Source organism: Heliangelus exortis, chromosome 27, assembly GCF_036169615.1.
Source record: "Heliangelus exortis chromosome 27, bHelExo1.hap1, whole genome shotgun sequence".
In the NCBI taxonomy this organism is placed as follows: Eukaryota; Metazoa; Chordata; class Aves; order Apodiformes; family Trochilidae; genus Heliangelus; species Heliangelus exortis.
In genome coordinates this window covers 3,690,184-3,707,749 of record NC_092448.1, presented here as the reverse complement: position 1 = coordinate 3,707,749, position 17,566 = coordinate 3,690,184, and the positions used below count along the sequence as shown (strand labels likewise).

The following is a 17,566-nucleotide window of genomic DNA, read 5'->3' as shown; positions in this document are numbered from 1 at the left end:
TGCCGCCTCTTGCTTTCTGAGGCAGCGTGACGTCATGGCGGTGACGTCACGGCGCGCCGCCGCCGAGCTCAGCCCCCTCTCCCATCCCGTTGCCACGGCGACCGCGTTGCCGCCGCAACTACAACTCCCAGCAGGCCCTGGGCGGCCCGCCCGCCCCGGACTACAACTCCCGGCATCCTCCGCGCCCACCGGGCCGAGGCGTGGGGGGGAGGCGCGGAAGGGACTACATTTCCCGTCGTGCCCCGCGGGCGGGCGGGATCCCCCTACGGTGGCCGGCGGGGCGCGCCGGGGGCCGGCTCGGGGCGGCTGTGCTCGCCAAGATGGCGGACGAGGAGGGCGAAGGGCTCCCGCGCTCGGCGGCCGCTCCGCACCGCAACGGCGGCGGAGAAGGGGCCCCGGCAGGACCGGGAGGCCCCCGAGTGGTCCGTATCGTCAAATCCGAATCCGGTTACGGCTTCAACGTCCGCGGTCAAGTGAGCGAAGGCGGGCAGCTGCGGAGCATCAACGGGGAGCTGTACGCCCCGCTGCAGCATGTCAGCGCCGTGCTGGGCGGAGGGGCTGCGGACCGGGCCGGGGTGCGCAAAGGGGACCGCATCCTGGAGGTGTGAGTACGGGGGGGTCGCCGCCCCGCTGCCGCCCGGCACGGCTGGGGAGGGGGGAAAGGGGGTGCGCACCCCCCGCTGCTGCGGGAGGGCCCGGAGGGAGGGGGGAGCGGGGGGCGTGGGGGGTCCTGAGGGGTCTGAGGTGCTCTGGGGGAGTCTGGGTGCGGCTTGGGGGGGTGTTATGGGGGACCAGGGGGGCTGGCGGAGGGAGGGTGGGGGGATTTGGGGGTGCTGGACCTCCCCGGGGGTTTGGGGGGGCTGCGTGGGTCTCCTCTCCCCGGGGGGCTTTGGGCAGAGCCCCCCCAGGGAGGGTCCTGCTGTGGGGTCCCCAGTATGGGGGGCTGGGGTTGGGGGAGCCCTTACTGGGGGGTTGGGGAAGGCTCCTGCCCTGGGAGCCCCGAGGGGGTCCGGCTCCCCCTGAGTGGGGTCTTTGGGGACCCCTTGGGAGGGTCTGGGCCACCGTGTCACCCCCTTTATGGCGAGGGGGTGTGTGGTGCCCTCACGTAGAGGGGTTTAAGGAGTTGTGGGTCGGCATCTTCCTCCCTGAGGGGCCTGGGGGGGGTCTCCCAGCTCCCTGAAGCTGAGGCAGACCCTTTTGAGGAGGGTCTTTACCAGGATCCCCTTCCTTGTGGGGCTGTGGGGGGATTTGGGGGTCACAGCCTCAGGACAGAGCCCCTCTGGGTTGGGGTCTCCTGCAGCAGCTCATCCCCAGGGAGGTTCTGGTTCTCCCCCCTTACTTTTGCTTTTTTTTTTTGGTGGTGGTGGGGTGGGGAATCCCTTGGATCGTGGAGCAGGGAAGGGCTCCCAGGAAGCAGAACCATCTGTAGGAGCCACATCCAGGGATCTGCATCCCCGGGTGGGAATCTGCCTGGGAGAGGGGGAAAAGCTCTGAGCTCCTGGAGAAAAGCTGTTCCCAGGAGAGAAATCCCTGGAGATGAGGAGATGGGAAAGGAGGGGATGCAGAAAGTGAGGGGGAAGGGCTTGGGGTGAGTGGGACCCTGGGTGTTCAGCGTGGAGCCCCTCCTGGGGGTGCTTTGGGGTGAGGGAGGGGTGCTGGGGGTCTTCAGCTTTGCAGGAGGCAGCAGGGATGGGACCAAACGTGTGGGGATGGGATCTGCTGCTCAGGTTTCCAGGGATCATCCAGGGCTCTGCAAGGATCCCCTTGTGAGCCTGGAAAACCTTTATCTCCAGAGAAAAAAAAAAACCCCAAAACAAACCTAAACCTTTTAAACTTTGAAGTCAACCTCTTGGGGGACTTTCTGCAACCTCAGCCCTCCCTGGGTGGGTTTCTCTTTGTGTGTTCCCCTTCCTCTTGTGGTTCTGGGGTCTGGTTCTGGTCCCTCCTGTTCCTGATGTTATTTGTACTTCATGCTGAGCTGGTTAAGTTCAATTACTTATTAATTACAGGGATTTCAGAGCAGCAGGAATGCTCTGCCTGCCAATCTGTGAAGGACAGCAGAGTGTGTTTGGGCCCAGCAGAGATCTGTCCTGACTAGCCCGTGGCTACTGAGCTGCTGGGTTTGGCTTTCTCCCATCTGACCCAAATACTTGGGTGCTTTGATTTTTTTATTTCTGTGCAGAAGAAGGGGTTGAATTCTTCACTTTAGAGGGGGGAGGGTTTCCTCTTGCTTTCTCTGCTGCTTCCCATCTCCTGGGAGAAGTCACTTTTTCAATTTTGCCCCTGTGTCTCCTTGCAGTGCTCCCAAGCTGCTTCTTGCCCTTTTTCCAACATCAGCCCCGGGTTTTGGTAGCCTGGCTCTCCTAAATCAACCCCCACCCCCCCAAAAAAAAAAAAAAAAAAAATTCCAGCCACAGCACAAAGATCCAAACCCCCCCCTCGTGTCCCTGCAGGGAGGAGGATGCTGATTCTCCCTGGGTGGGTTAAGATCCAACTCCAGCGAGTAAATCTTCACAGGGTTGGGAGTTGGGAGTAGAAAAACAATAAAACCAGACTCCAAAAATAGCTCTGGTTTCCCTTCCTTTCCTCAGAGCACCCTGCACACAATGGTGGGGGTGGCACAGGGGCCCATCCGGAACCCATTTCGGCACCGAAACCCGGGCCGGGGGTCCTGGGGGTGGCAGAGGGGCTGGAGGAGGAGCCCCTGGCAGATCTCTTGTGGTGTCTTGAGTGGGTTTGGGAGGGGCTGGGGGTCTCCTCTCCGAAGCTGGGGGGTGTCCCAGGGCTGTTTCCAGTCCCGTCCTCCCTTCTCTCCATCCTTGGCCAGGGTCTGGCTCCGACCTCTGGCTTTGGGAGGTTGGTTTTGCAACACAGCCCTGGCGTGCTCTCTAATCTTCTTAGCTGGTGGTGTGTTTGTGGGTGTTGAGGGCATTGGAGACAGACAATGAAAGCTAATTTAGTTCTTGATTATCACCCTGAATGACAATCATAACTAATCTTGACAGGGAGGAAAAGCTCAGCCGGTTGCAGGGGAAGCTCCCTTTGAAACAAACAAACAAACAAACAAACTGGTGGTGGGGATGAAGGGTTTTTTTTGTTCTCCCTGTTACTGAGCTCTCTGGGGTGGAAACCTGATGGGATCTGGGGGTGATGGGGAGGGTTGGAGGTGCTGTGCCCCACTGGAGCAGAGGATTGTCTCCATCATTCCATCCAAAACCCCCTGGAAACGCTCCCTGTGGGGGAAGAACCCCACTGGGAAATGGGATCCTCCTGCCCCTCCTTGGGTACGGGGTGAGGGTTGGTTTCCCCCCAGGAGATGAAACTCTTCACCTCTCCTGGCTCTAAAGCCTTGATTTTCTGTAGCCACTTTGGGACAGAAAGGGACGGTTCTGCTCCAGAAAAGTCCAGAAGGGTCCACGGGAAGGAGGGGGTGGCTGGGGGGTGTCTCACCTCCCCCCAGCTCTCAAACACACCTCCTGGCTCCACCTCAGCCTCTCCAGGCTCCATCCTCCTCTCTCCTGCACACGTTTTACCCTGGGCCAGCATCTCCCCCTCTGCCAAGGTGTGGGGAGGGAGGGGATTCTCCCCGTGAAGGCTGAAGGTCTGGGAATTGTTTGGGTCTCCTGATTCTTGGAGTGAGAAGCTACAAATGGAGAGAGAGAGAGAGAGAGAGAGAGAGAGAGCAGCAGTGGGGAAATGAAGAACCCTCCTGTGCTGGGCTGTGCAGTTGGAGACAAACTGAGCCTTTTCATCAACCCCTGTGTGGATGCTTCTGCTGAACCCCCAGGATGGCTGGGAGAGTTGGAGATGTTTAAACATCTCTGCTTGAAGGAAAAAAACCCAAACATCTGCTTTGAAACAAAACCCATCTTTTTAACACCCTCTGCTCCTGCTCTCTTTGTCTCAAGACAACAAAGCCAGCAGGTCAGTCCCCATCACCTTGGTGGCAGCAGCTCCTGATGGGGAGGAGAAGCTTGGGCTGGGCTGGACCTTGGAGCCTGGTGTCTCCTGGTGCCTTTTTTTTTTGTTTCCTTCCCTTGGGCACCAATCTGAACGCTGGGGAAGCACTGCCAGGTGAAATAAGAGGCAAGGGGAAGAGTTTCCTTTCACTGGGCTTCAGAGCTGCCCTGGCAAAATGTGAACTGCTAAGGAAATGTCACGGAGAGGCCTCGTGCACACCCGTGCTCCAGGGCTGGGGTGCTGCCTGGAGGAGCTGGAGCACAAGATCCGCCCGGGTTCTCTTCCCTGGTGTCTCCCAGGAGCATCTTGTGATGGTGGTTTCCAGGCTGTGGTCTGCAGAGTCCTCAGGGGCTCCTTGATGGGAGAGAACTTGGCTGGGAAAGCAAAGCTGCTGCCACAGGCTCGACCTCGGTGGTCAGCACTGGGCTGGAGAGTCCTGAGCTCTGCAGAAGGAGCAGATAAGAATCATTGCTTTGATGTTGTGTGGGAAGGTTTCTCCTGAAGCCCAGTTCTGTCCCTCTGCTCTTCTCAGGGTGGTTTTGCTGGTGGTTCAGGGAAGGGAAGCCAAGGAGGCCTTGACCTAGATGGTGTCTCCTGTAGGAGCCGAGTGCCATCGCCTCCTCCCGAGAACCCCGAGTGGCTTTGATGCAGGTTTGGTCCCACCAGTGCCCAAAATGCCCCGTTCTCAGCAACTGCTTCCACCTCTCCAGTAGTCAGAACGTGTTTCCTTCCCAAGCAATGTTTAGATTTCACCTCCTGAAACGTTCCCATTCTCCTTCCAGGGTGTTTCGGGAATGTTGCCTTGCAGGGAACCTCACGCTGGAGCAGGGCTTGCAGGAGCAACACGCACGCTCGCCCTCCCAAGAGGCTTTTAAATTCATTAGGGTGAGCAAACCCCCCTCTGCTCTGCCATCCCAGGGCAGTGGAAGGTGGCAGAACCTCCTGCTCCTGGTGTAACCACAGCCACGGGTGGTGGTGGCCAAGAGAAGGGATTTTTCTGGGGGAGGTTGTTGGTCTGAGTGCTGCTGAAGTCCGGCAGACCTTGCTGGGGGTTGTCTGTGCCTGCCTGGGGTCTCAGATTCCTCCTCTGCTTCCATTGGAATGTTAGGAATGCTCTAAAAGTGGCCTGGGTCCTTCTTGGGTCTTCTTCAGAGCTTCTGGAGGGCTGGGGGTTGAGCTCTTGGTGTCAGGTTGGAGCAATTTAAGACACAGGGACCTGAGCCCCGGGGCGGTTTGCCTGGGGGTGACCTTGGTGTCCTTGTGCTCGTGGGTGCTGGGGCTGGAGCACCCTCAGCCTCTGCCTTGTGCACCTGGAAGCTTCAGTTCAGATGCAGGGAAATAAATGCACTTGGGTTTGGGAGCTGGAGAGGGTCAGGAGATGGGCTGGGGAGTGTGAAGGAGGTGGTTTGGTGTTTCCTTCCCCAATTCTTTGGTCTCCTTGCTGATGGGAGAAGGTTCCTGTTCTGGACGTGCCGTGTCGGACCGCTGAGAAAGCAACAAAACAGCAAAACCTGGGTTAAATATCGGAGGGCCTATGTGGTCTGAAGGCACCTTGGGTTGTGTCTGAAGTCATTAGATGTAATTCAGTCATTAACAACCTGAGAAAATCATCGGGAGGAAAAATTAGGGAAGTTTAGAAGCTGGAGCAAGCAGAGGAGCCGAGGGGAAGCAGAGGCGCGGTGAGCGGGGATGGGAAGGGTCACTCACTCACCCACTTACTCACTCACTGGTGGGTTTTCTGCTTTCTCCCCTGTAGGAATGGGGTGAACGTGGAAGGAGCAACACACAAACAAGTGGTGGACCTGATCCGGGCCGGAGAGAAGGAGCTGATCCTGACAGTGCTGTCTGTGCCTCCCCACGAGGCCGACAACCTGGACCCCAGCGATGACTCCCTGGGCCAGTCCTTCTATGACTACACAGAAAAACAGGCAGTGCCCATCTCCATCCCCACCTACAAACACGTGGAGCAGAACGGAGAGAAGTTTGTGGTTGGTAGTGGCTGGGATGGGGTTTTCTGGGGGGTCCCTGGGGGGCTCTGGGTGTCAGCATCCTGAGCCATCACGTCCTGGGGGTGACGGTGCTGCTGCTGGTTTGACCTGCAGGACATTTTCTCTGCAGGACAGTGCCACATTCATTTCTTGCTGCCTGGTTTTGATGCTGTCTCCTGGGAGCTTGTCCATCTTCACTCTTCCTTGGTTCTTTTGCAGCCGTTTCCTCTCTGCTGGGAAGGGTTGTTTTTTTGTTTTTTTTTTTTTTTGTGGATGTGTCTGGAATAGCTTGATCTCTCGTGGAGATGAAGCCAGCAGTTAGCAATTTCTTCAGCTGAGCTTTTGTGTTTCTCCCTCCTGTTTGACACCAAGCATTGAGGACATCTGTGGTGGATGTAGAAGCAGAGGGAGCAGATGTCTTGAAGCACAGCTTCCAGCTCCAGAATTTCTCTTCCCTTCCATCTCCCTTTTCCCTTCAGGGAGTGTCGGGGGAAAAGGCTCTCAGAAGTTATTTCCCTTTGGGTTCCCTGCAGTCCCTGGGGAGCCTGGCAGGCATTTTCCTGGATAACAACAGAGCTGTTATCTAAACACCTGATGTGGATCCATCCTCTGAGGCTTCAGGTTGATTGTGGCTCCTCAGGGAGGGACCCAGGGCTGGTGGGGCAAAACCCCTCTGCACAACTGATTCTTTCAGTCAGGGACAGAAGAGGCCACAGGGGCTGTTGTTCTTCCCTGCCAGCAGCTGGTGAGGGTCAGGAGCATGGTCCTACCCATCTCCAGATCATTTTTTCCCCTGCCTCGTGCACCATCACCCTTTTTCCAGGGAACTGTGGGGGTGGTGGGTGAGGTGGAGGGGCCTGGGATGAGGCAGAGGGTGTTGGGGAGCTTTGGTTGTGACTCGTGGCTGGAAGATCTGCACCATGTCCCCCCTCCCCCCACCCTCCCAGCTCAGGGGGAGGTTTGGGGCCCCCCCTTGAGACACGATGGTGTGGCTGGGCCAGGGGACAGATGACAGAGCAGCTCATCACTTTTTCCTCTCCTGGCTGAGGCTTCTCCCAAGGAAATCAGGAGCCAGAAGCAACGAATGTGCAAGGGAGGAAGGGTGGAGAGGGCTCGGCAGGAGAAAAAGGGTCCCAGAAAGGGGAGGTCCCAGAAAGGGGAGGTCCCAGAAAGCAGAGGTCAAATGCAGAGGGGTCAGAAGGAGCCTTTTCTTCAGACTGACAGGAGACAGAGTGGCCCCATCCTGCCACCTTCCCTGGGGTGCTGCTTTTTAAGGACAAAGCTGAGGTTTTGTTGGAGCACTTCCCCCTAGGGGGGGATGTTCAGGCAGGGGCAACCTAGCAGGGACCACTCCAAGCCCTCATCTGGGGAGCAGATGGGAAGGGAATTTCCTGAAGAGCATCCAAGGGCTGAGGAACATTCTGTGACCATCACTCTGCTCCAGGTTCCCCCATTTTGGGTTAAAAGTTGTTCCTTCAGGAGCTGCTCTCGCGGCTGCGGTCTGGTTGGACTCGGTGATCCCACAGATCTTTTCCAACCTCTGGAATTCCATGATTCCTTAACCGTGGCTGGAATGAAATGGAAGAGTTTGGCTTTGGAAAGCTTTTCTCCAAGCCCATCCCTGGCTGAGCCTCTTCTCCACCCCCTCCTGCAGGTGTACAACGTTTACATGGCGGGTCGGCAGCTCTGCTCCAAGCGGTACCGGGAATTCGCCATCCTGCACCAGAACCTCAAGAGGGAATTTGCCAACTTCACCTTCCCCCGTCTCCCAGGGAAGTGGCCCTTTTCCCTCTCTGAGCAGCAGCTGGATGCCCGGAGGAGAGGCCTGGAGGAATACCTGGAGAAAGGTTGGGAGCTGCACACCACCTCCCTCACCCCTCCTGCCCCGGGGATTTGTTTACCTGGGAGGTAAAATAAAAAAAAAAAAAACCAACCCAACCCAACCCCACCAACTCAGACTCCTCAAGGTGCTTCTGCATCTCGACTCCAACCACAAATTGCCTGATTTTTGGGACCTTTTCAGTGGGACTTGCAAGGTCTGCAGCAGGAATTCCCTTGAGGTTGAGTTCAGGGGGTGGGAGGGCAGGAAAGCTGCAGCGCAGAAGCTGCAGGTGGGATCTGGGAAGCAGGGACCCCTCGTGCTGCTGATGCTGTGGTGTTTTTCTGAGTTTTTGGAAGCAGCTCAGTTGACAGCCTCTTCCCTTCCCCTCCTGAGGGGAGGGGGGGGTCAGTTCTCCCCACCCCACAACCATCTCAGCCCCACCTTGCCCATCTCCTGCATCCTCAGCTGCCCAGAGGAAGGGACAACTTCCTGGTGGCATCTTCAGATTGAAATTCTACACTTCAACTAAATTCCCAAGAGATTTCAGTCCGTTGGCAATAACTATTTATTTTTTTTTTTCTTTTGAAGAGGTAAAAGCACCTTTTATGTTGTTTTCTCCTCTCCTTTGGGCACCCCCTGACCTCCTCTCTGTCCCACAGTGTGCTCCATACGTGTCATTGGGGAGAGCGAAATCATGCAGGAGTTCCTCTCCGAGTCAGATGAGGTAACAGGAAAACCCTTTTTTTTTTTTTTTTTTTTTTTTTTTTGGGTGGGTGGGGTGTGAGGGGAGGAGCTGAGGGGTGGCTTGGTGTGGGGGGGTGACCATTTCTGCCCTCCCCTCCCCCAGAATTACAACGGTGTCTCAGACGTGGAGCTGCGCGTGGCGCTGCCGGACATCACGACGGTGACGGTCAGGGTGAAAAAGAACAGCACGACAGACCAGGTGTACCAGGTGGGCTGCCCCCTCCTCTGCAGGGTTAACCTGCTCAGAGCCCTCCCTTCCTCCCTCTGCTCCTCCTGGGCTGGTTGGAAAGGACTTTTAGGATCATCCAGGTCCAACCCCCTGCCACTAAATCAAGATGCTCAGAGCCCCCCGGCCATAAAACCTTCCAGGGATGGATGGGGCTTCCACCACCTGTGCCAGGGTCTCACCACCCTCACGGGGAAGAACTTCTTCCTAACTTCCAATCTAAATCTCCCCTCCTCTAGTTTGAATCCATCCCCCATGTCCTGTCACTCCCTGACAGCCTCAGCAGTCTTTGTGATGGCTCGGGGAGAAGCAGATGGTTCAGGAGAACCACAGAATCGTAGAAACCTTCAGGATGGAAAAGACCTGTAGGTCTTAATCCAAAGGACCTGTAGGTTCCTAATCCAAACTGTAGGACCTGTAGGTTCCTAATCCTCTTTAAAGGGGAGCTAAAAACATTGGAGGAGCTCTCTGGAGCTCCAGGTCCTGGTGGCAGTGTCCCCTCGGTGGGATTTGCTGTCTGGGCAGTGTTTGGGGTGCAGGGTGTTGAACTCCACGTGGTCTCCACCAGTGTCCTCGTGGCTGTGGTGTTGTGGGCAGGACTGGAGGGGTGGCTGGGGGCTCCTCAGGCTGTTGGGCACTGCCTGGAGGCAGCAGAAGAGGAGGTGACCTGCTTGTCAGCCCTGCTGGCACTTATCTTCTGGAGCAGCTCACAGGAGACTCCAAGCCCTTGCTTTAGAAAACACCAGGTTTTCCTGGAAGAGTAAAATTCAGCTTTTCCTGAGCAATACCTCATGTTAGGATGAAAACCTTGTCCTGGCAGGGACAGGCAGCTGCCAGCTCCTCTTTTTTTCTCACCTTCTTCTTCCCTTGGGTTCCTCTCCAGGCCGTGGCTGCCAAGGTGGGGATGGACAGTATTACTGCCAACTACTTTGCCCTCTTTGAAGTGATCAATCACTCCTTTGGTGAGTCTGCTGCTCCCCTGGGGGCTGGGGAAGGGGCTCCCCAGAGCCTGGTGCTTCTCATGGGGGTCTGATCTCTGCTCACAAAATCAGGAGGGCTCAGGCAGCAGGCACAAGGGGTTGGATCATGAGGAGCAGCAAAGTTTGGTGGCTTTTTTTTTGTTGTTGTTGTTGTTGTTGCTGCTCGATTTGCCCTTTCTCAGCAGTTCAAGGAGGTTTTTGTGCAAGTGAAAGCAGCATTTTGCTGGGGTTTAAAGGGCTCAGTGAGCTTAGAAGAAGTGAGCAGTGTCACTGCCACAGTGTGGGGACAGATCCTTCCCTTTTCCAGGAAGGGGAGAGGATGGAGGGCACGCTCAGAGCCCTGGACGTGCTGCAGGCTGCACCTTAACTCCTCATCTCTCCTTCCCTGGTGAAATCCTGATGGGGTTTGAGGTTTGAGGGATCCTGGGCCATCGTTTTGATCCCTGGCCCCAGCCCACAGCAATCCCAGGTTGCTCCCAGCATCGTGCTGGGTTCCCTCAGGCTGCAGAGATGCCAAACGTGGTGGTCACACCACGAAATGGGTGCAGGGGTTGGTTTGGGGGGTGGTTTGTTGGTTTTTTTGGTTTTTTCCTCCCCCTGTGCTGGGTTTGAAGCCAAATGCTCATTCCCAGCTGCTGGATTCTGTCAGCCTGAGCCTCAGACTCCTCCTCCTGCTGCTGCAGCAAACTGTGCTGCTCTCTTTTTGGGGGTTACCAGTGCTGGGGTGACAGAGGGGCACAGGGAGACCAGGGCTGGAGGGTTGATGTGGTTTGAAGTTGCTGTGAGGAGCCTGGAGTGGGCATAGGAGCTCCTGGGAGCTGCAGTTTGCTGGCACAGGGAGCTCCCATGGTGCCAGACTCCAGCAGCAGCAATGAACTCCCCATTCCTGAGAGTTCTGCTCCTCAGCCCACACTGGGAAGGACAAACTGAGCTTCACCTCGATGGCTTCTGCTCTCTGGACAACATCCCAGTGGTTCCTGTCAGGGTGTTTTCCATTGGAAGCCACGAGCTGCATCTCTGCAGTGAGAGTGTGGCCGTGTCCCAGCCTGCTGGAGGTGACAGTGACACTCACCCTGGTTTTGTCCCATCAGAGCATCTCAAAAAGGTCTCACTGGTGGCTCAGCTGAGCAGCATCCTGCCAGGATGGAGGGGACCTTCTCCAGTGCATCCCCACCCTGCTGGGGACAGCCTGGAGCCTGGCTGTGGTCACAGATGTCCCTGCTGGTGTCACCTCCCCTCCTTCTCCTTTTTCCAGTGCGCAAACTGGCGCCCAACGAATTCCCCCACAAACTCTACGTCCAGAACTACACCTCAGCTGTGCCAGGAACCTGCCTGACCATCCGGAAATGGCTCTTCACCACGGAGGAGGAGGTTCTCCTCAATGACAACGACCTGGCAGTCACCTACTTCTTCCATCAGGTGGGTGCCCAAGAGCTGGAGTTTTGTACCTGGAGCTGCTCCGGGCAGCCCTGTCCTTTGGTGAGCTGGCAACAGGGTGAAATCGAGGGTCAGTGCTGCTTGGGGACCTTCAAGGAGGAGAAGTCCGTGGTTCTCTGCCTCTCTGGGCACACTGGGCACCTTCTGGGGCTGGGAATTTGGGTGGCTGTTCACAGCAGCCTCAGGGCCAGCAAAGTCTTGTGACTCGGTGAAGAGTCTGACCTCGGGGGTTTCCTTTCCCTTTTTCTCTTCAGGCTGTTGATGACGTCAAGAAAGGCTACATCAAAGCAGAGGAGAAGTCCTACCAGTTACAGAAGCTGTGTGAGCAGAGGAAGATGGTCATGGTGAGTGATCCTACCTGTCCTGTTTGCAGTGCTGGGTCTGGAAAGGAGCCCCTGGCCCAGGTTGCCCCCAGAAGCTGTGGCTGCCCCATCCCTGGAAGCATTCCAGGCCAGGTTGGATGGGGTTTGGAGCCACCTGATGGGAGGTGTCCCTGTCCCTGTCCCTGTCTGGGGTGGGCTGGCAGGGTGTGAGACACACAGGAACCACCAGGGTTGGGCCATGAACCCAAAACCTCCCCTGGTACCTCTGAGCTGGGTCCTTGGCACCCTCCCCGTTGCCTCCTCTCCAAACCTGGAGGGTTCCTGCCAGCACTGAAAGGTGAGGAGCTCAGCACCAATCCTTCACCCCAGGATCCTCTTCTTCAGCTTGAGGAGGTCTTGGGCCCCTCTTCCTCAAAGCCTCTTCAGCTTCCAGGGGTGGGAATGGTCACTGGGAAGGCTCCTCAAGAAGGTTAATCAGGAACTAAGGATAAGGATGGATGAATTGACACTTCCTCCTGGGGGTTATCTCAGGGATGGGTTCTTTCTGCTCCTCTTTCTGATGGCCAAGGAAAGTTCTGGATCTCTGGGAAGGGCATATCCCAGCATGGAGAGATCTGTGTGAACCCTGGGCAGGACCCTGGTCCAGCAGGAGGACAACATCCGTGTCCCATAGAGCTCATGAAGTCCAAGAACTTCACCCTCTGCCTCCCCCATCTCATGGGTCCTGCCTGGAGCTCAACGCTGAGGATTTATCCCTTTCCCCCTGCCCAGATATCCCTTGTTCTGTGGTGACAAAACCACTCGAGGTCTTTTTGTGTGTGTCCACCCAACCTCCTGGGGCTGGGGCGGGCAGCGGGAGGTGGTGGATCCCTTCCCCTCTCCAACACCAGGGGGGGGGGTTTCTCTGGGCAGTATTTAAACATGTTAAGGACCTGCGAGGGCTACAACGAGATCATCTTCCCCCACTGCTCCTGTGACTCCCGGAGGAAGGGACACGTCATCACAGCCATCAGCATCAAGCACTTTAAACTCCACGCCTGCACCGAGGAGGGGCAGCTGGAGGTAAGGGCTGGGGGTGTTCCCACACCTCCTCCCTGGGTTCATTCCCCTTCTCCAGGGCAGCCTCTCTGGATTTCATCCTCACCTGGATCTCTCCCTTTTCCTTCCAGAACCAGGTCATAGCATTCCAATGGGAGGAGATGCAGCGATGGGACACGGATGAGGAGGGAATGGCTTTTTGTTTCGAGTACGCACGAGGAGAGAAGAAACCCCGATGGGTTAAAATCTTCACCCCCTATGTAAGTGCCACCCCCAAACCTCCCCCCCAGAGCCCCCCTCAGCTCCCCCCAGAGCCCCCAGACCTCCCCTCAGACCCCCCCAGACCTCCCCCCAGGCCCCCCCACGCCTGCTTTACAAAGTTTGCTGAGATAGAAAACCCAGCGCCTGCTTCTCCCTGAGCTCCCAAAGCTTTGGGACTGGTGGCCACCAGGAGGAGTCAGTGGCCACCAGGAGGAGTCAGTGGCCACCAGGAGGAGCCCGCAGACCAGGCAGGCAGCTCTGAGGGATCCTGGTTTGGTTATTTATTATTTTTTTTTTTTTGTCTTTCTTTGCAGTTCAACTACATGCACGAGTGCTTCGAGCGAGTGTTCTGCGAGCTCAAGTGGAGGAAGGAGGTAAGAGCCTGAGAGGCAGGGAGCAGCTCCACCTGCTCCTGGTGGCTCCTGGTGGCTCCTGGTGGCTCCTGGTGGCTCCTGGTGGCTCCTGGTGGCTCCTGGTGGCTCCTGGTTCTGCCCACTCCTTGTAGAGGGAGTAATCTGGGTCTCTGGAGAGCCTGGGTGGCTCTCGAAGGTCTGAGCTGGCTACACAGAGAGGGTTTGATGCTGAGCTGGATCCTGGGGCTGGGGAAACCTCATCCTGGTGCCACCAGGGTCATGGTCAGGTGCTCGATGCAGATGGGGAAAGATCCATCCCTCTGGTGGCTGAATTACTCAGCAAGGGTTGGGAGAGCTTGTGGTGGAAGCTGCTGAGAAAGAGACACTTTGGGGCTCTTAATTCTGGATCCCACCTGGAGGCAGCAGCTCAGCCTTCCCCCCTCTGCCTTCAACCTTCCCCCCTCCTCCTGCTCCAGGGGGATGTTTCATCACCTCACATCCATCTGCTGCTTCTCCGTGGGGCTGCCCCACATCTCTCCTCCCACCTGCAGGCAGTTTCAGTGGCACCAAATCCCTGTCCTGGCTCTGGGCTGTCCCTGGGGGTGTTGCTGTCCCTCTGAGGCTCAGGGATCAGCAGCTGTCAGGGCTTGGATCCTCTTCTCTTGCTCTTGAGCTGGTGGTGCTGATCCTCTTTCTGCTGATGGCTTTGTCTCTGCCAGCTCAGGGATTTGGGGACCAAACCCAGGGCTTAAACACAGCACAGCCAAAACCTGGGTGTGGAGGCTCCTGAAGGGGAACTGTGCTGCTTCCTCCTCTTCTTCCTCCTCCTCACACCAGGAAGTTTCCTGCCTGTTGTCCTTGGTGTGGCCATGACCTGGGGGTGGCACGGTGCTGGAGCCAGGCAGGGCTCAGCCCTGGTGGGGTCATCCTGGAGGAGTTTTCCAGGAAGGAAAAAAATGGGATTTGAGGGGTTTTTGCCTCACTTGAATCCAGGGCTGGAGCAGAATCCCCCCGAGCCAGCAGAATCCCCCAGGTGAGGGCAGCTCCCAGTGCTGGGCTGTGCTCAGGAGCCAGCTGAGACCCCAACCCAGATGCTGGGACAGCTTTGTCCCTCCTGGGGACAGCTTTGTCCCTCCTGGGGACAGCTCTGTCCCTCCTGGGGACAGCTCTGAACCTCCTGGGGACAGCTTTGTCCCTCCTGGGGACAGCTCTGTCCCTCCTGGGGACAGCTTTGTCCCTCCTGGGGACAGTCCCCAGGGCTCTCCAGAGCTGCCCCAGGGGGTCACCTGCTTTTTCCTCCAAATCCCAGCTCGTCCATGGAGCACCTTGGATCCCATCCCAACTCTCTCCCCCCACCAGCTGCTCAGTCTCCTCCTGCCCTCCCAATCCCCCTCCCACTTTTTGCTTTTTTTAATGATACGATTTTTTTTTTTTCCTATTTTTTTTTTTTTTCCCCCTTGTAAAGGTGGAGGAGGAAGCATCAGACAAGGATAACCAGAACTGCAGTAAAGACAATGTGTGCAGCAAGGTAACTGGGTTGGGACCAAACAGCATCTGAGCTCTCTGAGCCAGGCTGCATCCCTCCTGCTGCTCTGCTCCAGGTCCTGGGCAGTGTCCCCTCCTGGTGGCTTTTCCACAGAGGGGACCTGCCAGGTGAATCCCACCCTCCTCCTGCTTTTCCTGGGATAAGAGGTGGCTCCTCTATCCTCAGAACCTTGTTCTGCAGCTTCAGGGCTTGATAAATGCTCCTTGCAGCACTGCAGGCAGCAAACCCTTCTTTTCCTGGAGTTCTCACCACACCTTTCCCCCTTGCTGCTCCTTCCCCACCTCTTCCCACCTCAGCCCGAGCAGGAATTCACCTTGAAACACTCAAAACTCCTTCAAGTTGCAGCCCCCTCTGGGGTCTCCCTGCTGGGGGCTCCACTCCTGGCTTCTCTGCCAGAGTGTGGGCACGGGGGGAGCTTCTGGGGAGTCCCTGGTGTGGTGGGATGTCCCCAGAACTGTGGGATGTCCCCAGCTTTGTGGGATGTCCCCAGCACTGTGGGATGTCCCCAGCTTTGTGGGATGTCCCCAGAACTGTGGGATGTCCCCAGCTTTGTGGGATGTCCCCAGCATTGTGGGATGTCCCCAGCTTTGTGGGATGTCCCCAGAACTGTGGGATGTCCCCAGCATTGTGGGATGTCCCCAGCTTTGTGGGATGTCCCCAGAACTGTGGCTGCCTTGGAGCATCCTCTCAGGATGCAGCTGTGGAACCCGAGGCTTTGGTGTTGCTCCCAGTTCAAACCCCACAGCTCCCAGTTCAGAGCTCTCTGCTCCCAGTTCAAACCTCAGAGCTTTACTGGGGTGGGGTCGGAAATAGGAAACGGCTGCGGGTGGGGGAGCCCCAGAGAGGGAAAACTGAGCCCGGGGTGGGGACTTGGAGCCTCCTCAGCTTCAGGAGCCTTGGGGACATCAAAGGGGACAGAGCAGCCAGGGCTGCAGACAGCGAGGGAGGTGTCACCCGTGTCAGGAGGTGTCACCCGTGTCAGGAGGTGTCACCCGTGTCAGGAGGTGTCACCCGGGCAAGGCGGGGGGGTGGGAGCTTCCTCTGCCCCAAACCACAGGGAGTGCTGGAGGTTTGGGTGTTGGAGGTTTGGGTGTTGGAGGTTTGAGTGTTGGAGGTTTTGGTGTTGGAGGTTTGGGTGTTGGAGGTTTGAGTGTTGGTGCTCAGGGTGTTGGAGGTTTGGGTGTTGGAGGTTTGGGTGTTGGAGGTTTTGGTGTTGGAGGTTTGGGTGTTGGAGGTTTGAGTGTTGGTGCTCAGGGTGTTGGAGCTCTGGGTGTTGGAGGTTTGGGTGTTGGAGCTCTGGGTGTTGGAGCTCTGGGTGTTGGAGGTTTGGGTGTTGGAGGTTTGAGTGTTGGAGGTTTGGGTGTTGGAGGTTTGGATGTTGGAGGTTTGAGTGTTGGAGGTTTGGGTGTTGAAGGTTTGGGTGTTGGAGGTTTTGGTTGTTGGAGGTTTGGGTGTTGGAGGTTTGGGTGTTGGAGGTTTGAGTGTTGGAGGTTTGGGTGTTGGAGCTCTGGGTGTTGGAGGTTTGGGTGTTGGTGCTCAGGGTGTTGGAGGTTTGGGTGTTGGAGCTCTGGGTGTTGGAGCTCTGGGTGTTGGAGGTTTGGGTGTTGGAGGTTTGGGTGTTGGAGGTTTGGGTGTTGGAGGTTTGGGTGTTGGTGCTCAGGGTGTTGGAGGTTTGGGTGTTGGAGCTCAGGGTGTTGGAGCTCTGGGTGTTGGAGGTTTGGGTGTTGGAGCTCTGGGTGTTGGAGCTCTGGGTGTTGGAGGTTTGAGTGTTGGAGCTCTGGGTGTTGGAGCTCAGGGTGTTGGAGGTTTGGGTGTTGCAGCTCTGGGTGTTGGAGGTTTTGGTGTTGGAGGTTTGGGTGTTGGAGGTTTGGGTGTTGGAGGTTTGGGTGTTGGTGCTCAGGGTGTTGGTGCTCAGGGTGTTGGTGCTCAGGGTGTTGGAGCTCAGGGTGTTGGAGCTCAGGGTGTTGGAGGGGGTGCAGCCCCCCCTCCCCGTTATTCCTCAGGGAGCTCAAGTCCCTCGTTGGCTCCGGGAGCTGCTGCATTCCCTCAGCTCCTGAAGCTTCCGTGGTGGGTCTGGAAATCTCGGGAGGCTGGAGCTCAGCTCCTCCCCTCTCCCTTCATCCTTTTCACGGCCTTTTTGGGGTTTTTTTCTCTCTTTTCTTTCTTTTTTTCTTTCTTTCAGAACATCTTCCAGATGCTCAGATCACAGCAGAGGGACGCGGCCACTTAGCCCCTGGGCGTGGAAGAAAGGAGCCCCCACCCCCCCCACCCCTCCCCCCCACCCCAAAAATTAACACTTCAAATTCTGTTATTGTATTAAAGCCCTTAAACTAAATATTATTAATAATAACACCAGCTGTGACCCTCAGCTTTGTGACATGAAGCAGCTGAGAGAAAAGAAAGAGAGAGAGGAGAGGGGAAGCTTTCTTCCTAATTTCATTTCTGGGGATTTTTCACACCAATTCTGAGTCTTTTTTTTTTTTTTTTTTTTATTCCCACAGCAGTTTGGGGTTCATTTCTCATATCTGTGATTTTTGAGGAGCTGGGGGGGGGATGACTGTCCCCTGACTCCAACACCCAGGGGGAAATAAGGGAAAAAAAAGTCATTTTGGGGCAGTTTGGGGACTGGGGGTTGTGCAGCGCGTTTGGGGTGGGTGCCTGGACCCCCCCTGCTTGGGAGCAAGGGAAGGATCTGGGTGGTAATTAACCCAGCAGTGAGTAATTGGCTTTGGGCTGCTCAGTGGCTCTTCCCCCCCCCCCTCTTTGTCCTCAGGTGCCCCCAGAGATCTCCCTGGGGAGGACAGGGGGGGTGGGGGCTCAGTGCCAATCCCACCCCTCACCTTCAGAGTCACCGTGAAGCTTTTATTGGTTTGGGTTGGTTTTTTTTT

At 56.7% G+C, this 17,566-nt stretch overlaps 1 protein-coding gene across 4 annotated transcripts; it reads left to right on the top strand.

Annotated features, from left to right (window-relative positions):
* Nucleotides 1-283: 283 nt before the first annotated feature.
* On the top strand, nucleotides 284-17,030 carry SNX27 (sorting nexin 27). 4 transcript variants are annotated; one of them, XM_071727385.1, is made up of 14 exons: nucleotides 310-604; nucleotides 4,743-4,845; nucleotides 5,717-5,948; nucleotides 7,603-7,795; nucleotides 8,430-8,494; nucleotides 8,618-8,722; nucleotides 9,624-9,702; nucleotides 10,976-11,139; nucleotides 11,412-11,501; nucleotides 12,393-12,542; nucleotides 12,650-12,778; nucleotides 13,094-13,153; nucleotides 14,598-14,660; nucleotides 16,861-17,030. In XM_071727385.1, exons 1-14 carry the CDS (start codon nucleotides 532-534, stop codon nucleotides 16,906-16,908), a joined length of 1,554 nt encoding a protein of 517 aa, XP_071583486.1. In that variant the 5' UTR covers nucleotides 310-531; the 3' UTR covers nucleotides 16,909-17,030. The 4 variants fall into 4 exon arrangements, with proteins under 4 accessions (XP_071583485.1, XP_071583484.1, XP_071583486.1 ...); XM_071727386.1 differs by lacking the exon at nucleotides 310-604 and adding an exon at nucleotides 4,490-4,611; XM_071727383.1 differs by lacking the exon at nucleotides 4,743-4,845 and having other exon boundaries at nucleotides 286-604.
* The last annotated feature ends 536 nt before the right edge of the window (nucleotides 17,031-17,566 follow it).

What these genes read in the sequence shown, in the direction of transcription:
- SNX27 (XM_071727383.1), top strand. Translation starts at nt 321, where the DNA reads ATGGCGGACGAGGAGGGCGAAGGGCTCCCGCGCTCGGCGGCCGCTCCG. An exon ending in GGAGGAATACCTGGAGAAAG is followed by an intron (nt 7,796 to 8,429) that starts GTTGGGAGCTGC and finishes TCTGTCCCACAG; the next exon opens with TGTGCTCCATACGTGTCATT. An exon ending in AGTGATCAATCACTCCTTTG is followed by an intron (nt 9,703 to 10,975) that starts GTGAGTCTGCTG and finishes TCCTTTTTCCAG; the next exon opens with TGCGCAAACTGGCGCCCAAC.